Source organism: Hypomesus nipponensis, chromosome 9 (assembly GCF_054491055.1).
Source record: "Hypomesus nipponensis isolate SF chromosome 9, ASM5449105v1, whole genome shotgun sequence".
NCBI lineage: Eukaryota > Metazoa > Chordata > Actinopteri > Osmeriformes > Osmeridae > Hypomesus > Hypomesus nipponensis.
Window position 1 is genome coordinate 3,660,001 of NC_140369.1, and position 15,261 is coordinate 3,675,261.

The following is a 15,261-nucleotide window of genomic DNA, read 5'->3' on the forward strand; positions in this document are numbered from 1 at the left end:
AGGGAGACGGAGAGAGGTGGGCTTGTGGACAGAAAACGTGCAAGCTCAGCAGAACTGATAGTCGCTGTAGAGCGGCACGATAACCACAGGGGTTGTTACTGTGGACCAGGACCAGGGGACACTGCACTTCCCCGAGACGCTCCACTAACTCTTGCTGCAGCACAAGAGGCCTGGTGCTGCAGGATTGAGCCAGGTCTGTCTGATGGGCCCTGCAGCTTATGTGAGGACCCCCATACTGCAGCAGTTTGTGTGGCCCTATACTGCAGCCATGATGGGTCCTGTGCTCCAAGCCCTACCCTGAGTACACGTGGGCCTGTGTTGCTGCAGAGAGGTGGGGTCTATGCTGCAGTGCTGTGTGGGGGCTCCTGACAGAACAAGTATTGAAAGGGCTCCTTCATTGACGTTTTTGCTACCATTGAAGGCGCTTATTAATTTATCTGTCGGTTTAGCTAATATAAACAAAATTAACCATCAAACAAAACAATTTGCTAAAATATAATGCAGCACTCTCTTTATGTAAAGGCAATGCTTATTGACAATACTCCTTTTTAAAGGATCTATTTTGTGGTCAAAACGATCATTTAAAAAAAACATAAGAAAATCATATGCAGGGTAGGCCTAGCAACAAATTTGGAATTTCTTATGACGGTAATATCACTGTTGGAAATGTTTTTTAGATCATATTTTCAGGCTAACATGGGTTTGATGTCTACTAAATATACAAAAATCTACCATTAATCATGTTGTGGAGAAGATGCCTTGTGATGTTTAGAAAACATTTTTTGTGGACTGACAAAAATGGCCAGAGCGCGTGCGTTCTCGTTTGAGAACCACTAAAACATTGCCTTTTTATTTGACTCGATCACCAAAAAAACAAGTAGTCAACAGACTTTAAACGTTGTCTACATCAGAAATAGGCTAACCTATTTTATGCAATTTAGTAAGGCAACTGAACAATTTAAGAACTAAACTGAACTAGGCTATTACCTACCTATAGGCGAACGCAAAAATAGTTCCTCCCGATATATTTCACAGTGCTGAATGAGATCAGGTCAGTGAAAACAAGACGTGCGGTATGACATACACCCAGCCCATTCAGACCTGGGATGGGATCATTACATTGGGGAGGTTGCACGCCCTTGGACTTGCCCTTTGGATCCGCGTTACATGTCCTAGGTTAGCGTAACCTATATCATAGGGCACTTTATTTAGGCAACATAAGACGGGTTAGATAAGAAAAGTGATCCTATCTCGCCTTGACCGGGCGGTTGGTCCATGAAAAATGCATGCTGTCAAAAAAATGACCTGCGTTGAATTAAATGATGCGGCATGCAATATTACATTACGATAAGACCAACATCATTAAGTAGATTTTGTGTGTATTACCTTTTAACATTTGTAAACGTATTTAAAGGCGAAGTAGCAACATTTTACTAAACTCTAGACTTAAAATTCCAAAGACCTAAAATTCTGGATGGCTGCAAAATAGTTTGAAGGTTTTTGATCGATTGATGGCAATAATATAAATACCTAAATTGATTAAATAAGTCAAATATTAAAAAGAGCAAACTGATAAAATGCTACATACTAAATAAAAAAAATACAGGTAAACTGACTGACTTTTGGCCCTGTTAATGTCTTGTTTAGGTTATAACTCGCAATAGCACTGAGATGACAATCCAGTCATATTACTGTAATAAGAGTATTCACTGCAGTAATATTAAAATATTTTCGTAGGCAATCATATGATCGTATTTATTCAAACCAATTTTCGTATTTTTTTTTACAGAAAATGATACAAATGGCATTCATTTTCTTTTCTGGACAGTTTTAAATGTAGCTTATTCACAAGACCACCATAGAAAAGGCGGGAAAGCAATGAGGCGACCAGCATGTATTCATGTTATGGAAATGCTATATCAACTGAAAACGGTCGCCATTATTTTAAAGTGTTTTGTTGCCAGAGTGAGTTTCCAATTTCTACAAGCAGAAAAGTGGAACAATGCACTGTGCACAAGAGTTCCATCTATCTTTGTCCACGGGAGAGAGAGGGAGAGAGAGAGAGAGAGAGAGAGAGAGAGAGAGATAGAGAGAGATAGAGAGATAGTGAGTGAGTGAGTGAGTGAGAGAGAGAGAGAGAGAGAGAGAGAGATAGAGAGTCCCCACTATGACAGAATTACTGCATTTCCCCGCATAGGCAGAGGAAAGCTCACTGCGCCAAAGAAAATAACAAGAAACCATGAGCCTAAGAATTGTGTCTGCAGCTGCAGACCAATAACGTCTTTTAGAGAAAATAATGACCAGCGCCTACTAGACAGACACCACACCTGAACGTGTGATCCGACAATGAAGTACAACATTTTTTTATGTTTTTTTTTTTTACATCTCAGATTTGAATGCACCAACACTCAAATCCTTTTTTTGTATGTTCCCACGACTGTAAACTAGGAACAGTATATGCAAATGAACAAAGCACATTATCAAAAGGAAGAAATGTCCAATGCGAAATTACATAAAAAATGAAATTTTTGTGTTATCTGTGGACTGTGCAGTCTATGTAGTCTATGTCGTCTACCCACTAAGTGGTGATGTACTGGTGGATAAGCTACATTTTACCCGTTTGCTTTGACCCAAAGCAGACCCCACCCCCCAGTCCACAATGACAGCCTCATGAACAGCTTGAATTATAATCATAGACAATCAGTGTGAGTTATGGAAGACACTAGAGTTTTCTTCAGTCTATGCAGTGCTGCTTATTAAGGAAGCATTATGTACCAGCTGCTTGACAGGGCATTCATGTGAAGGACAACAGCATGGCCATCAGCATGGCCACCAGCATGGCCACCAGCATGGCCACCAGCATGGCCACCAGCATGGCCACCAGCATGGCCAACAGCATGGCCACCAGCATGGCCACCAGCATGGCCACCAGCATGGCCACCAGCATGGCCACCAGTCTCCTCAGCACCTCCTCTGCACCTCCTCAGCACCTCCTCGCCTGGTCCTCCAGCACACTGCTGAAGAGCCAGGCCTACTCGTCTTCTTCTGTGGTTTTCCTTGAATACTGCTACTTGTTTCCACTCCCACACTCATCCGTGGTTCTGCACTTTAATAGAAAACTTAAGTGCTGCGTGTTGTTACATCAATATCAGGAGCAGGAACAAAAAAAAAACCTTAGAAGTCTTCGAAGCTGTATTGAAAACAACAGAGCAAACACGACTGCGGTCCTATTCTGTCTCGTGAACAGCGCTAACATTGCTTTGCTCCAACCCTGCCTGGCTTTTTTCTCCGTCAGTTCTTTCGTTAAATTAGCTATAGTTATACTGCTTATATACACCCCTCTGTGTTTCCAACTTTCCTCTCCCGCGCCTCTCTTTCTCCTGGATCTGGTTTCCCTCCTCTGTTCCCCAGCAGCTCCCAGCATGCAGCTCCTACCTGCAGGTCTGGGTTCTCCTCATGCTGCAGATGGGCCTCTTCTGCAGCCTCCACAAGACGCTGGGAGAGAGAGAGAGAGAGAAAGAGAGAGAGGGGGGGGGAGAGAGAGAGAGAGGGGGGGGAGAGAGAGAGACAGAGAGAGAGAGCGAGAGAGAGAGACAAAGAGAGAGAGAGAGAGAGAGAGAGGGGAGAGAGAGGGGAGAGAGACAGAGAGAGAGAGAGAGAGAGAGAGGGAGAGAGAGAGAGAGAGAGACAAAGAGAGAGAGAGAGAGAGGGAGAGAGAGAGAGAGAGAGAGAGAGAGAGACAGAGAGAGAGAGAGAGAGAGAGAGAGAGAGAGAGGGGGAGAGAGAGACACAAAGAGAGAGAGAGAGAGAGAGAGAGGGGAGAGAAAGAGAAAGAGAGAGAGGGGGGGGGAGGCAGGACAGAGGGACAAAGGAGATAAGTGGTAGAGGCAGAATGTAACTACATCATTAAAACAACATTTAACTCAGCACATCAAGCTAAAATGTATATTTGACCCAGCCCAACTTCAGAGACAGGACACCCCCTGTGGACCTGCTGTAACTCTAGCTGTTAAATCTATTATACTAGAGGGTGTAGGAGAGGGCTGTGCCATTGTCCTACAGATAAGGACTCCTAGATGCTTAGGGGACAAGCAACGTCCTTCAAACTGCAAGTGATTCTTCAAAGAATATTTACTACTTTCACACACGTTTCCCCCAAAATTGACACAGGCTATGGTATCTCTACAAAGGCTACATTATTACGAAGCAAATGTTCCCCCCAAAAATGAAATGGTCTCCAATTAAAGACGAACATTTTTACTTTTTTTATTTAGACCATTTTTGTTTTCAAATATAGGCTGTCCAAAAGCGAAAACCTTGACATGTAAGGGCGGACTTTCTTGCCGTAAAAAGTTAAAGGACGCAAAACACATGTGCACACTATTGGCTATGTGTGCCAGCAATAAATGATTTTGATATGCAATTTACGTGAACAGGATCAAGATTTCGTGACTTGCAATGCCCTCTCTACAATATCACCTTTCTGAAAATGTGCTTGCCGGCGTGTTTTGGAGAAAAGTCTGAACACCTATGGTCACTGGTCCTGTTCCTGAGCAGGTAATTAAAAACTGTCGACTACGCAAAATTTTTGTAGCAACGCAAACAGAATTGAGGCATTGCACGACGTCTTTGACAGTTCAATTTCATTCATTTTAGCCCTTCGCATTTCAGTGCTCAGATAGAGTCGTCAGCAATAGCCGACGGCTAGGCCTACTGAAAATAAAGTAAAACGGATACATAAACTCCACCCTACTAAACTCCATCAAAAAGTAGACACAATGCACTTCTTCAGCACCAACCGAATTAAATACCAAACATAAAATTGTATAAAATTGTATTCGTTGAATAATGTTGTTGTGACGACCAATCCAACATTAACACTAAACGTAATTACATTATTTGAAATGATTTCACCTCAATATGTAAAAAAATGTCCCTTTTAATTTATAATTGAGGCCTTGCCATCAACACACTGACGTTGTAGGTAGGCTGCTTTAGAATTACAGCCAGCCAGCCTGTACGGAGCGGTGAGATCTGGCAAGCAAAGATAAACGCTATCATCCCGTACAACTGTCCGGGATTTACCAATTAAAATAGGTGACATATACCTCCCCGCTCCGCTCCCACATAAATGTATTACGGCTTTATCGGTCACGTTCTCAGACGATGGGATAATGGCGAGGTAAAGTGTAGGCCTTCACTCCGGATGTGCCACCAATGTTGTAATTGCCACCCGTGACAAACTATATGCTATTCGCACGGGTTATGAATTACTTAAACACCACGTCACCGGTTCCAGACAAATATATCGGTTGTACAAAAAAAGGTCTAGGTCAACAGGCAGATAGGCAACTGCTAATAATTAGGTGTAATGACAATTGTTGTTGGCTAATTTAACAAAAATGTAAACCCTCACAAGTTGTAGTTTCAGATCGAATGTTATAATGTTTTTCTCCCAAATATAGGGTAACTCTGTGGCCTATGTTATCGGGGGAAAATCCCCACAAGCCCAGCAATAAAATAGGATGACTTTGCAGATAAGATGACTTACCCGCGTCGCTTCCGCTTTTCTCCGAAACATTTCTTCCATCCTCTGCGCCAAGGTTTTCACCAGTTTAACGCCATCAATTTCCTCCACCCTGACAGACTTCTCAATTTCTTTGTATTTCTGTGAATGTAAGACAACAACTTTTATTATTATTCTTTTTAGTCAAGCACAGCACAGTGTGGACATAACAGTCATTTGTGCTGCACGACAGGGTTTTTAGACACGTATTAATCTAACTATTTGACACCTGCAATCAACTTAAGCCCCAAACCCCAAACCCAAGTACTAGTCTAAGAGTAGGTTATGTCTTTGAGAAATGTTGAATTTAAGTTGAATTTGACAGTTTAACAAGAGTGTGATATATGGTAGGTCTATGCTGCTATTGAATTCAGTAAGGCCTAGCCCATGTGTCTTAGAATTATAGGTTTGTAGACAGAACAGTTGGGCCTATTTTCTCACACACATTAAATGAAGAAATTACAACACCTCTTATTTTCACCATGGGAAACCGCATGTAAATTTAACAAACCGTGTCTCAGAGACAGGTGGACACGCTGCAATATTAGATCCGGTTACAGTGAATGATTGATATGCTTTATTTTGACTTCCTAATTGGCTAACAACTTCTGTCTCTCATTCTGTGATTGGCTGCAGTGGCCGGCCTGGGTGGGCAAGAGAGTCGGAGGCGGGGCTGAGTCTGAAGGCCACGCACTGTTGGAGGGTAATTGAAATGGAGTCAACGCGCGGGAGAAAGATAATAACGTGTCAAGCTTGGCCGGTTCTGGATAATGAAGTACACTTCACGTAATGCTGATTCTGCAAGATACGCAGCACCTGCACCGTCCAAAACAAAGCCCCCCTCCCCTCCCCCCCATAAAACACCAAATAATGTAGCATTACATCAACCCCCCCCCCCCTTAAACACACACTTACAAAAGACAAACAAAATCACCCGCTACATGTCTCATATCTAACTTCTCTCTTCAACCATACCAATATCATGTTTTTTTTTGTTCTTGAGAACTAACACCAGCCATAACAGATAGATACTTTGATTCTCTCGCTCTCCTACTTACAAGCTCACGTGCACCCCCACACACACACAAATCCCAGTACATGAGGCGACAAATTACCTAGTGAAAGGAGGAGTGTGGACCAGCAGTGGAGCAGAACAGTTCATTTCACGCCTGTCCTCCTCGCCTCAGCACCGCAGAACCCTCCGCCCCCTTCCCCCCTCCTATCCTCCTCCCCCCCCCCACACACACACCCCAGTTATCAAGGGAGTCAGGTGGGCGGAGAAGGAGGGGGTTACCCATCAATAATCACAGTCATGACTATTGACAGAAGCAGTGAGGGATCTAGAGATGAACCCGGTTCAGACCCAGAGGAGTCCTCCTCCTCTCCACCTATCTCTGTCTCTCGATCACAGCCCACCTGCTCCTTGCCTGACCAACCGGCAGTGGAGATCAGCTAAGACACCATGAAACACCTAGTGATCACCCTTTAACGACCCCCCTCCACCCCCTCCCCTCCTCCACATAAAGGCCGGCCCCCACTCCCCCCGCACCTCACTGGGCATGTGCCGCGTGGTTGAGATGCGTGGTTACCCGTCGTGCCCTGGTGAGCAGAAGGAAGCGAGGCAGGGGAAGTGCTTACGCAGGCAAAATGGAACACATCTGCAGGAGGAGTTGGGGGTGCGCGAGTGTTTATGCTGGGGTCTTTTACAGGAGTACAGGTGTGCGAGTGTTTATGCTGGGGTCTTTTACAGAAGTACAGGTGTGCAAGTGTTTATGCTGGGGTCTTTTTCAGGAGTACAGGTGTGCAAGTGTTTATGCTGGGGTCTTTTACAGAAGTACAGGTGTGCGAGTGTTTATGCTGGGGTCTTTTACAGGAGTACAGGTGTGCGCCCTGAAGGGAATGTGTTCTCAATGTTTGTGTGGAAAACTGTGGAACCTCTTACCCTGCTGTCTTCACAAACACACACACACACACACACATCTTTATACACACATCTTTATACACATACATCCACACACACATATGCACACAGACATCTTTATACACACACATTCACATAAGCACACACACACACACACATTTGTACACATGCGTAGACACACACACACACAACCAGTGATATACGTACAACTGCTGCTGCAATATGTTCTTTGTTCGCAGAGTTAATGGAGAGTACAGCAGCACAGCGTTACTGTTCTGAGTACATCCTTATCTCACATAAACACACGCACGCAGGCACACACACGCACACACACACAAATAGATACAACCCATAAACACACAGTGAAGAACTGCTGAGTGGTGCTGAATTTGAATGTTTAGCTTCTCACATTCATTGCTGGTGGGGTAAATGTTGACATACAGAACAGACAATATTACAGTGTTCTCACTGTATATGCCCACACCATCTTATGTCATTGTCATCATTGATTTATCGAATCCCTTTCATTCAAGGTTATTCAAATCAGTCTAGGCTATAAATATCAGATTACATATCGATGATTTCAATTGATAATTCACTGGATCGCAGGGTGCATGGCGGGGTTCCCACTGCCGCCACCAAGTGGTCAGGTACTGGAACTGACACTGAATAACGTCAGACACTTTCTAAACCTCATTCTCTCCAGCTTTGTGGTGTTCCCTCCTCCTCCTCCTCCTCCTCCTCCTTCTCTCCTCCTCCTCCTCCTCCTCCTCCTCCTCCTCTCCCTCCTCCTCCTCATCCTCCTCTCCCTCCTTCGCCTGGCACCCCAGTACACCCCTCCACACACTCTTATTCAATTTGTCTCCTTGTCGCGTTTCTATCCCCGGGTTGAAAATCGCGACTCCAGAGAGTTAACTGGAGATGAGATGAGAATGAGGAAACAGGACTGTGGTTAATGGTCCATGCACACACACACACACACACACACATGCACACACACACACACACACATGCACACACACACACACAAACACGCGCGCAAACACACGCGCACAGCTGAGCATCCGACCCACACACCTGAGTCTTTGACACAACACATCAGTCAACCACGACACAAAAGCGTCAGCATCTATTAGGAAAATGCAGCATTCAAATGTACAATGTGTGTGTGTGTGTGTGTGTGTGTGTGTGTGTGTGTGTGTGTGAGAGAGAGAGAGAGAGAGAGAGAGAGAGAGAGAGAGAGAGAGAGAGAGAGAGAGAGAGAGAGAGAGGAAAGGTGTTTGAGGAGGAGTGAGGAGAGACATGTATACCTTTTGCAGCAGCTGGGAGCCTGAGTATTTTGCAGAGATGGATTTAATCTCTCCACCAAATGCAGAGGCCCAGAGCTTGACCCTGGAACACAAAAGGACACTAGTACAGCACTCCCACAACAGTGACTCTTTATATATAAATATATACTATAATTACTTATTTTATGAACTTTTTTTGTATGTTACAAAAACGCACTTTAATGACAGCACACAAAAGTCCATTCCTAAAATCACATTGTTTCGAGCAATGTCAGATTTTTACATTTGGTTAATATTGCAGACAAACGCTATTTTAATTTTAGAGGATGGTAATAATTGAAAGTGTATGTGGATATGAACAGTCATTCAGTAAAAGGAGTTTCAACAGGCTTTTCTCTTTTTTTTTTTTACCCATCGCTGCATCGCTTTGGGACACACTAACTACAGTACTTTATGTTGAGCAATTTGAGACTGTGATAATTCATACAGACTCATTTTGAGATTATAAAGACATAATTATATAGCTAATTATATAGATTATAAAGATAATGAGACACAAGTAAATTGCAATAGCCATAGTTACAAAATAATATGTGTTACAGTCATCGTTATAATATAGATGTTTTAAGGATACAAACGCTTGATCGGTATAAGCATTAATTATCATTTTTTTCGAAGCTGTAGCATATTCATCCCAGTGCCTAAGTGCTACCGAATAAAATACACAAAAAGTAGATTTGTTTAAATGTATATTTTCATAAACTTCAGGATATCTCTCGAAAGGGCAAATGCTCTTACATATACGTGTGCATTACAGGTAACGGTTATGAAGCAATGAACCAAATCATTCAGACAAAAAAAAAGTTTTAGGTCGCCGACTCGATACTCACACTGATAAAGGAATTCCTTGCTGAGACCCAACTACGTGTACCACAGTCGTTCCCACTGTAATCCAAAACAGAAGAAAGCTGGCGCAGCTCACGCGCGCAAACAGAGTCTTCCAATTCCACATCATCTTTCGAAGGGTTTCCCACTACAGGCGGTCTCCCGGCTACAGATGTGTCCCGGCCGGTCCGAGGAAAAAAAAAGACTCGCCGATCGGTCGAACTCCCCCACAGTCTCTTAAACGCTGTCCGCGCGCAAGAGCCGCCCTATACTGTTACAACATAACCGTACTCCTCTTCCTCCGGTCCCGCGTCCAACGGGTCAGTTGTCACTCCCGGAGCGACCTGCGTGGTGAAGGAGAGGGATGACCTAGGAACATCTGCACGGCCCCTTGCCGCCAGAGGGCAGAGAGAGAGAGAGAGAGAGAGCGAGAGAGATGTGGAGAAAGAAAGAAAGGAAGAGAGACTAAGATAGTGAATAGGAGACGATGTTCTAGAGAAGTGTGTCATTTGACAGCTTTTTTGTTTTTATTTCCCGTAGACTCTCCTTTCTGAGTTCCCCTGTCCTCTGCACGCTTATTTTACTACTAAACGCTGATTAGCACGCGATAATGATGTCAGGGCGGTGAACGAGTTGATGGATCTCCCGCCACACATGCCGCATTTCTGCACGAGGCCATTATTAGCCTAGTAATTACATCGTACATCAAAGACGCGAGGAGCCTCTTCTTGGCTGGAACGTGCCGATAAGGCACATGGTGATGGACAGTATCAGCGGCTGCCGCAGCCGGCCCTCTCCCGGGCCCCAATCACATTTGGCGTGGAGATTCTTTAATTAACTATTGACTACAAATAAAAGCCTGGCGTCTCACTGCGCGACACTTAATAAGAATCTCGTCACTGAAGAGTCCCACACGTTTAGTGTAAAAGATTTCGACAATCGGAGACGCGTGAAGCCCCGTGTTGACTGGAAGCAGAATAAAAGGGGAACGTTCAACTCTCACCCACATTCTTGATTAATCTACCCTATTTTACATTTCCAAAACTCGTCAGGCAAAGACCAAATGCCAAAGTTCACCCCGGTCAGCTGTTTTGTTTGTTTGGTTTGGGTTTTTTTTTTTTGGGGGGGGGGGGGGGGGGGGGGGGGGGAGGGGGGGGGGTCTGCCAGGTTTGAAAACCATGCCGTTGAGCCCTCTCCGTGGTGCTGAATTCAGTAGGTCTGTCCACAACACTGGAGGATTATTCTCCAAGGCAGTCCTTATGCGCTGTCCAGGGTGCTGATTTCACAGCTTCTATCAGCAACAATGGACATTTTGTGCAGATGGCTGCACTTTTTTCAAGAAATGTTTTAGAAGCACTCACAAAGATGAATGGACTGAGAGGCTGCTATACGACGCGGTGCTAAAGTCAACAGCACAGACAGACACACCAATAACATTCTAAACCGCTGGATCTAATTATAGACAAATTATTTTCCACTATTGTAATTCGAAAACAAGGGATTAGGTCCAGAAACAGTTTTAATCAAACAGGGACATCCCGTTTCTTTTTAAACTCAGGACCCAAACACTGGTGATCTCTGTCTTGACTTAATGAAGGTAAACCTCTTACAAGGTTACCCACAGTGCACTGCTGTCTAGCTTTTTTAACACGTTGGACTTAACCACAGTCAATCCACAGCTAGGTTATAGAACATCAGAAATAAGTGTCTTAGGACACCTCCTTAGTTTCTGGTCATCTACACACACACACACACACACATACACACATGCATGCACACATACACACACACACACACACACACGCACACACACATACACACAAGCATGCACACATACACACTCACACACACGCACACACACACACACACACACAGACACACACATGTCAGCCCGCCATCAAACCAACTCACTCTCCAGGACTTTTAGGAGACTGTCATTCCATTCCAACATAAAAAAAAAGAACACGTTCCACTTTGAAGAAAGAACACGTTCCACTTTGAAGTCCTACTCTCTCGGCTTTCCACTGTTTGGAATGCACGTTCCCCCGCACTCAGGACTCTCCCATGTTCCCTGAGGGAACGGAACAGGGTACTAGATAAGCACGTCTACGGTTAATTATCAAAGTGCCTCTTCTCCTATTTGCACTAACACAGAGTAGAAGGGGCAAGGAGAGAGAGTCGATCCGACTTAGAGATCCATCAGATAACTTTAGGGCAAGAGGAGGCCAGAAGCTATTTATATCTTGCACGGGTTGCCTCGCCACTATTGCACATGCTGTTTATGTTTGATAACAGCTCATTCAGGACATTTTGCAAGGCATTACTGTAAGTGTAGATAAGAGACAACCTCAGGGTAAACAAACCTGACCCAGAGCGCACACTGCTGCCCCCGAGGCTGAAACAGGACGACCAGCCTTGTTTGTCAATTTGCATTCAAATGAGTCCAACAACATCATATCTCCTCACTTATCAAAAAAAACATTAAAGGCAGAAATTAAAATTGAAATCCTCTGGTGAAACAATAACTCTAATAGACAAATACTACTGTGTGTAAATATAGACCAGGAGTACTGTGTGTAAATATTGAATGAACAGATAAGGGATTATAAAGCCTCTTACTGGTTTCTGTACCCAGGCTAAGGCCTTCCGGACAAAAGATTGCCTGGTGTGAGATCGCAATAAAATGACCTCATGAATGCGACTGTAACTGTATCGATATAGATCAATAAACCGTACGCTAACATGAGAGTGGTTTCAGCTGATGGGACTCGGGGACAGGGAAAGACTGCAGGAACGGTGACCTGATGTCTCACTGTCTCTCCTAAGATTGACCTGGACTCTCTAAACTTTCCCTGACCTCCAGTGATGAAAGAGAGGGAAAGAGAGGGGAGTGAGAAAGAGGAGGAGATTTACCCTTTAATTCTGTTGTGACAGGTGGACACAAAGCTTGACCTTTGGTGACCATGTCCACCAAATCTCTACTCCCTGCAGTGACACGTCTAAGGTAAAATCTCGGGGGGGCATATGTGTGTGTGTGTATGGGGGGGCTGTCAGATTTACACTCTTAACTGTACACATCCACATGGGAGACATCCTATTTAGGACCTCAGCAATCAGGGATGGGGCCCGGTGAGGAAGGAAGGAGGAGAGGGGTGGGGGGTGGAACAAGGATCATCACCTGTGGTGGAATTACTTAATTTATAGTGGGGATTTGAAGGACTTACTTCCAGACTTGTGTCCTCTAAGCTTTCACATGGCACTCTCCGACCCCACAGAGAGTAGAGGGGAGAGCCAGTCAGACAGTCAGTGCGGCGGTGTCCTGTCTCCTGTGTCTCCATGTCTCCCCATGACTCTGCCTCCCTGCCCAACGCCTCCGCCTACCTAGAGCCCCCGGAGGGCGCGCCGCCCCTGTCCCGAGCGGGGTTCATCGCCCTGGCCTTTGTCATGGCAATCTTCACCGGTCCGGCCATCATCCTGAACGCCACGGTGATCGTGGTGACGCTGATGCACAGGCAGCTGAGGCAGCCGCTGAACTACGCGCTGGTGAACATGGCTGTGGCCGACCTGGGCGCAGCACTGACGGGAGGGGTGCTCTCCGTGGTCAACAACGCGGTGGGCTACTTCTCCATGGGCAGGGTAGGCTGTGTGATGGAGGGGTTTGCCGTCGGGCTGTTTGGTGAGTGAACCGGAGGAGATGATTTGCTGAACTGTGAACGTGAGGGAATAGTTTGCGCAAAATATATAGGATTGCTTTAAATCTTAGATTAACAAAAATGGGTAACAGCTGTACTAATTTTGTGGTAAGAAAATGTTTCCACAAAAATTGTTGGGCTATAATCAGGAGTGCGTTCAAGTTTAATTTGGGGTCCTTAAAAAAAACAAAAACATGTAAAGTTATTTTTCTTATCAACTTGGTCTCTGAACAGCCAAGTATTATTCCTTGACATCCAGACCTTCAATGAAGTGTTTTTGTCTGTCCTTACCACAGGTATCACCTCTCTCTGCACGGTAGCACTGATCGCAGTGGAGAGGATGTTCGTGGTGTGCAAACCCCTGGGCCAGATCAGCTTCCAGACCAAACACGCTGCTGGGGGCGTGGCCTGGTGTTGGCTGTGGGCGCTCGGGTGGAACACCCCGCCCCTTTTCGGGTGGGGTCGCTACGAGCTGGAGGGGGTGGGGACTTCCTGTGCGCCCGACTGGCAGAGCCGGGATCCCAGAAACGTCTCCTACATCCTGTGTTACTTCGCCCTCTGCTTCGCCATCCCCTTTGCCCTCATCCTGGGCTCCTATGCCAAGCTGCTGTGGACCCTGCGTCAGGTGGGTGCTGCTGAGGGATTCTCAGGTGACCCTGGTCAAATACAGGGTTAATCGTTCATCAAATCGAAACAAACTGTATTTGTGTGGATGTTTAAAAAAAATTTTTTTTTACAAGCAGTGTCCCAGAGGGCTTTACAAAGAGCTCTCATCTATCATTTGCCTGACAGGGTCTTTACTCGAACGTGTTCAGTTTGATCTTGATGTAAATGAGTGGCATGGGTTTATATATGTGGGTGTCCAGGTGTCTGTCACTAAGCATAATCTGACATGAATCGCTAAACAGAATAGAAACTACCCAGAGTGCACCGTTTACCCGTGTTTACTTATGTCACATCCTCTGGGTGTAATGGCTCCTCCATGAATTGTTTCCCAGGTCTCCAAGATGGGCTTCATGGAGGGCGGAGCAGCAGCCCGGTCCGAGGCCAGGGTGGCCCGGATGGTGGTCCTCATGGTGCTCACCTTCCTGGGCTGCTGGCTGCCCTACGCCAGCCTCGCCCTCCTGGTCGTTCACAACCCTGACGTGAGCATCAGTCCCCTGGTCGGCACGGTGCCCGTCTACCTGGCCAAGAGCAGCACCGTCTACAACCCTCTCATCTACATCTTCCTCAACAAGCAGGTAGGAAGGGGATGAGCCTCTCTCATAGATACGTTTTATTCGTTAAACAGACGCTTTTACCCACAGCTAGTGAGGAAATACACGACAATGAAAGATGTAAATTCGATATAGATTATAAGAAATTAAATATATTCAGCATAAAGATTGCCACTTTACCTTTATTATTAACGTTTGTGTTACACTGTAGAACTACTGAGAGGTTTCACGATGCAGTTTCATTAAGGACCTGGCGCCCCCCGGTGGCGACCAAAGACATTGGATTTCTAGAAGTCACTTCCTGGATGAGATGCAGCTGACTTGTCTTCCTCCCCAGTTCAGGAGCTATGCGGTGCCCTTCCTGCTGTGTGGGCAGAACCCATGGGCCTCAGAAGAAGAGGAAGAGAACCAGACTACCATCATGGTGGGGACGACCAACAACAGAGTCTCACCCAAGTGAAATGCAGAAATATTTACAGATATTGTTGGTACTTTGAACACATTAGTCAACTGTTAAACTTTTGATCACCTTACGGACCTCATTATTAGATGAGTTTTGTTTGTCATTATTAATTGTTAATACAGCAGTGACACATTGTTTTGTGATACAATATGATGTTTGGGCTTGATTTTAATTAGAATGTAACGTTTACATCAAGGAACTGTTGGTAAACAGTAAAAAGTAGTTTTA

At 45.1% G+C, this 15,261-nt stretch overlaps 2 protein-coding genes across 2 annotated transcripts in view; one reads left to right on the forward strand and one right to left on the reverse strand.

The window, feature by feature from the left end:
- Positions 1-9,791, reverse strand: part of cacna2d3 (calcium channel, voltage dependent, alpha2/delta subunit 3) — a 32,063-nt gene extending 22,272 nt beyond the window's left edge. Inside the window, exons 1-4 of the mRNA XM_084704399.1 lie at positions 9,667-9,791; positions 8,798-8,879; positions 5,552-5,668; positions 3,436-3,495 (exon numbers count right to left, since the gene is read on the reverse strand). Coding sequence (XP_084560525.1) covers positions 3,436-3,495; positions 5,552-5,668; positions 8,798-8,879; positions 9,667-9,791 — 384 coding nt within the window. The remainder of the gene's footprint in view (positions 1-3,435; positions 3,496-5,551; positions 5,669-8,797; positions 8,880-9,666) is intronic.
- Positions 9,792-12,997: 3,206 nt separating this feature from the next.
- On the forward strand, positions 12,998-15,097 carry LOC146272390 (parapinopsin-like). The gene is made up of 4 exons (XM_084705634.1): positions 12,998-13,337; positions 13,650-13,978; positions 14,352-14,594; positions 14,908-15,097. The coding sequence occupies exons 1-4, from the start codon at positions 12,998-13,000 to the stop codon at positions 15,028-15,030; spliced, it is 1,035 nt and encodes a 344-aa protein (XP_084561760.1). The 3' UTR covers positions 15,031-15,097.
- Positions 15,098-15,261: the final 164 nt, after the last annotated feature.

Bases quoted from the DNA above. Each gene is read 5' to 3' on its own strand.
- LOC146272390 (XM_084705634.1), top strand. From the start codon at position 12,998: ATGTCTCCCCATGACTCTGCCTCCCTGCCCAACGCCTCCGCCTACCTA. The intron at 13,338-13,649 runs GTGAGTGAACCG...TCCTTACCACAG, and splicing joins GTTTGCCGTCGGGCTGTTTG to GTATCACCTCTCTCTGCACG. The intron at 13,979-14,351 runs GTGGGTGCTGCT...ATTGTTTCCCAG, and splicing joins TGCTGTGGACCCTGCGTCAG to GTCTCCAAGATGGGCTTCAT.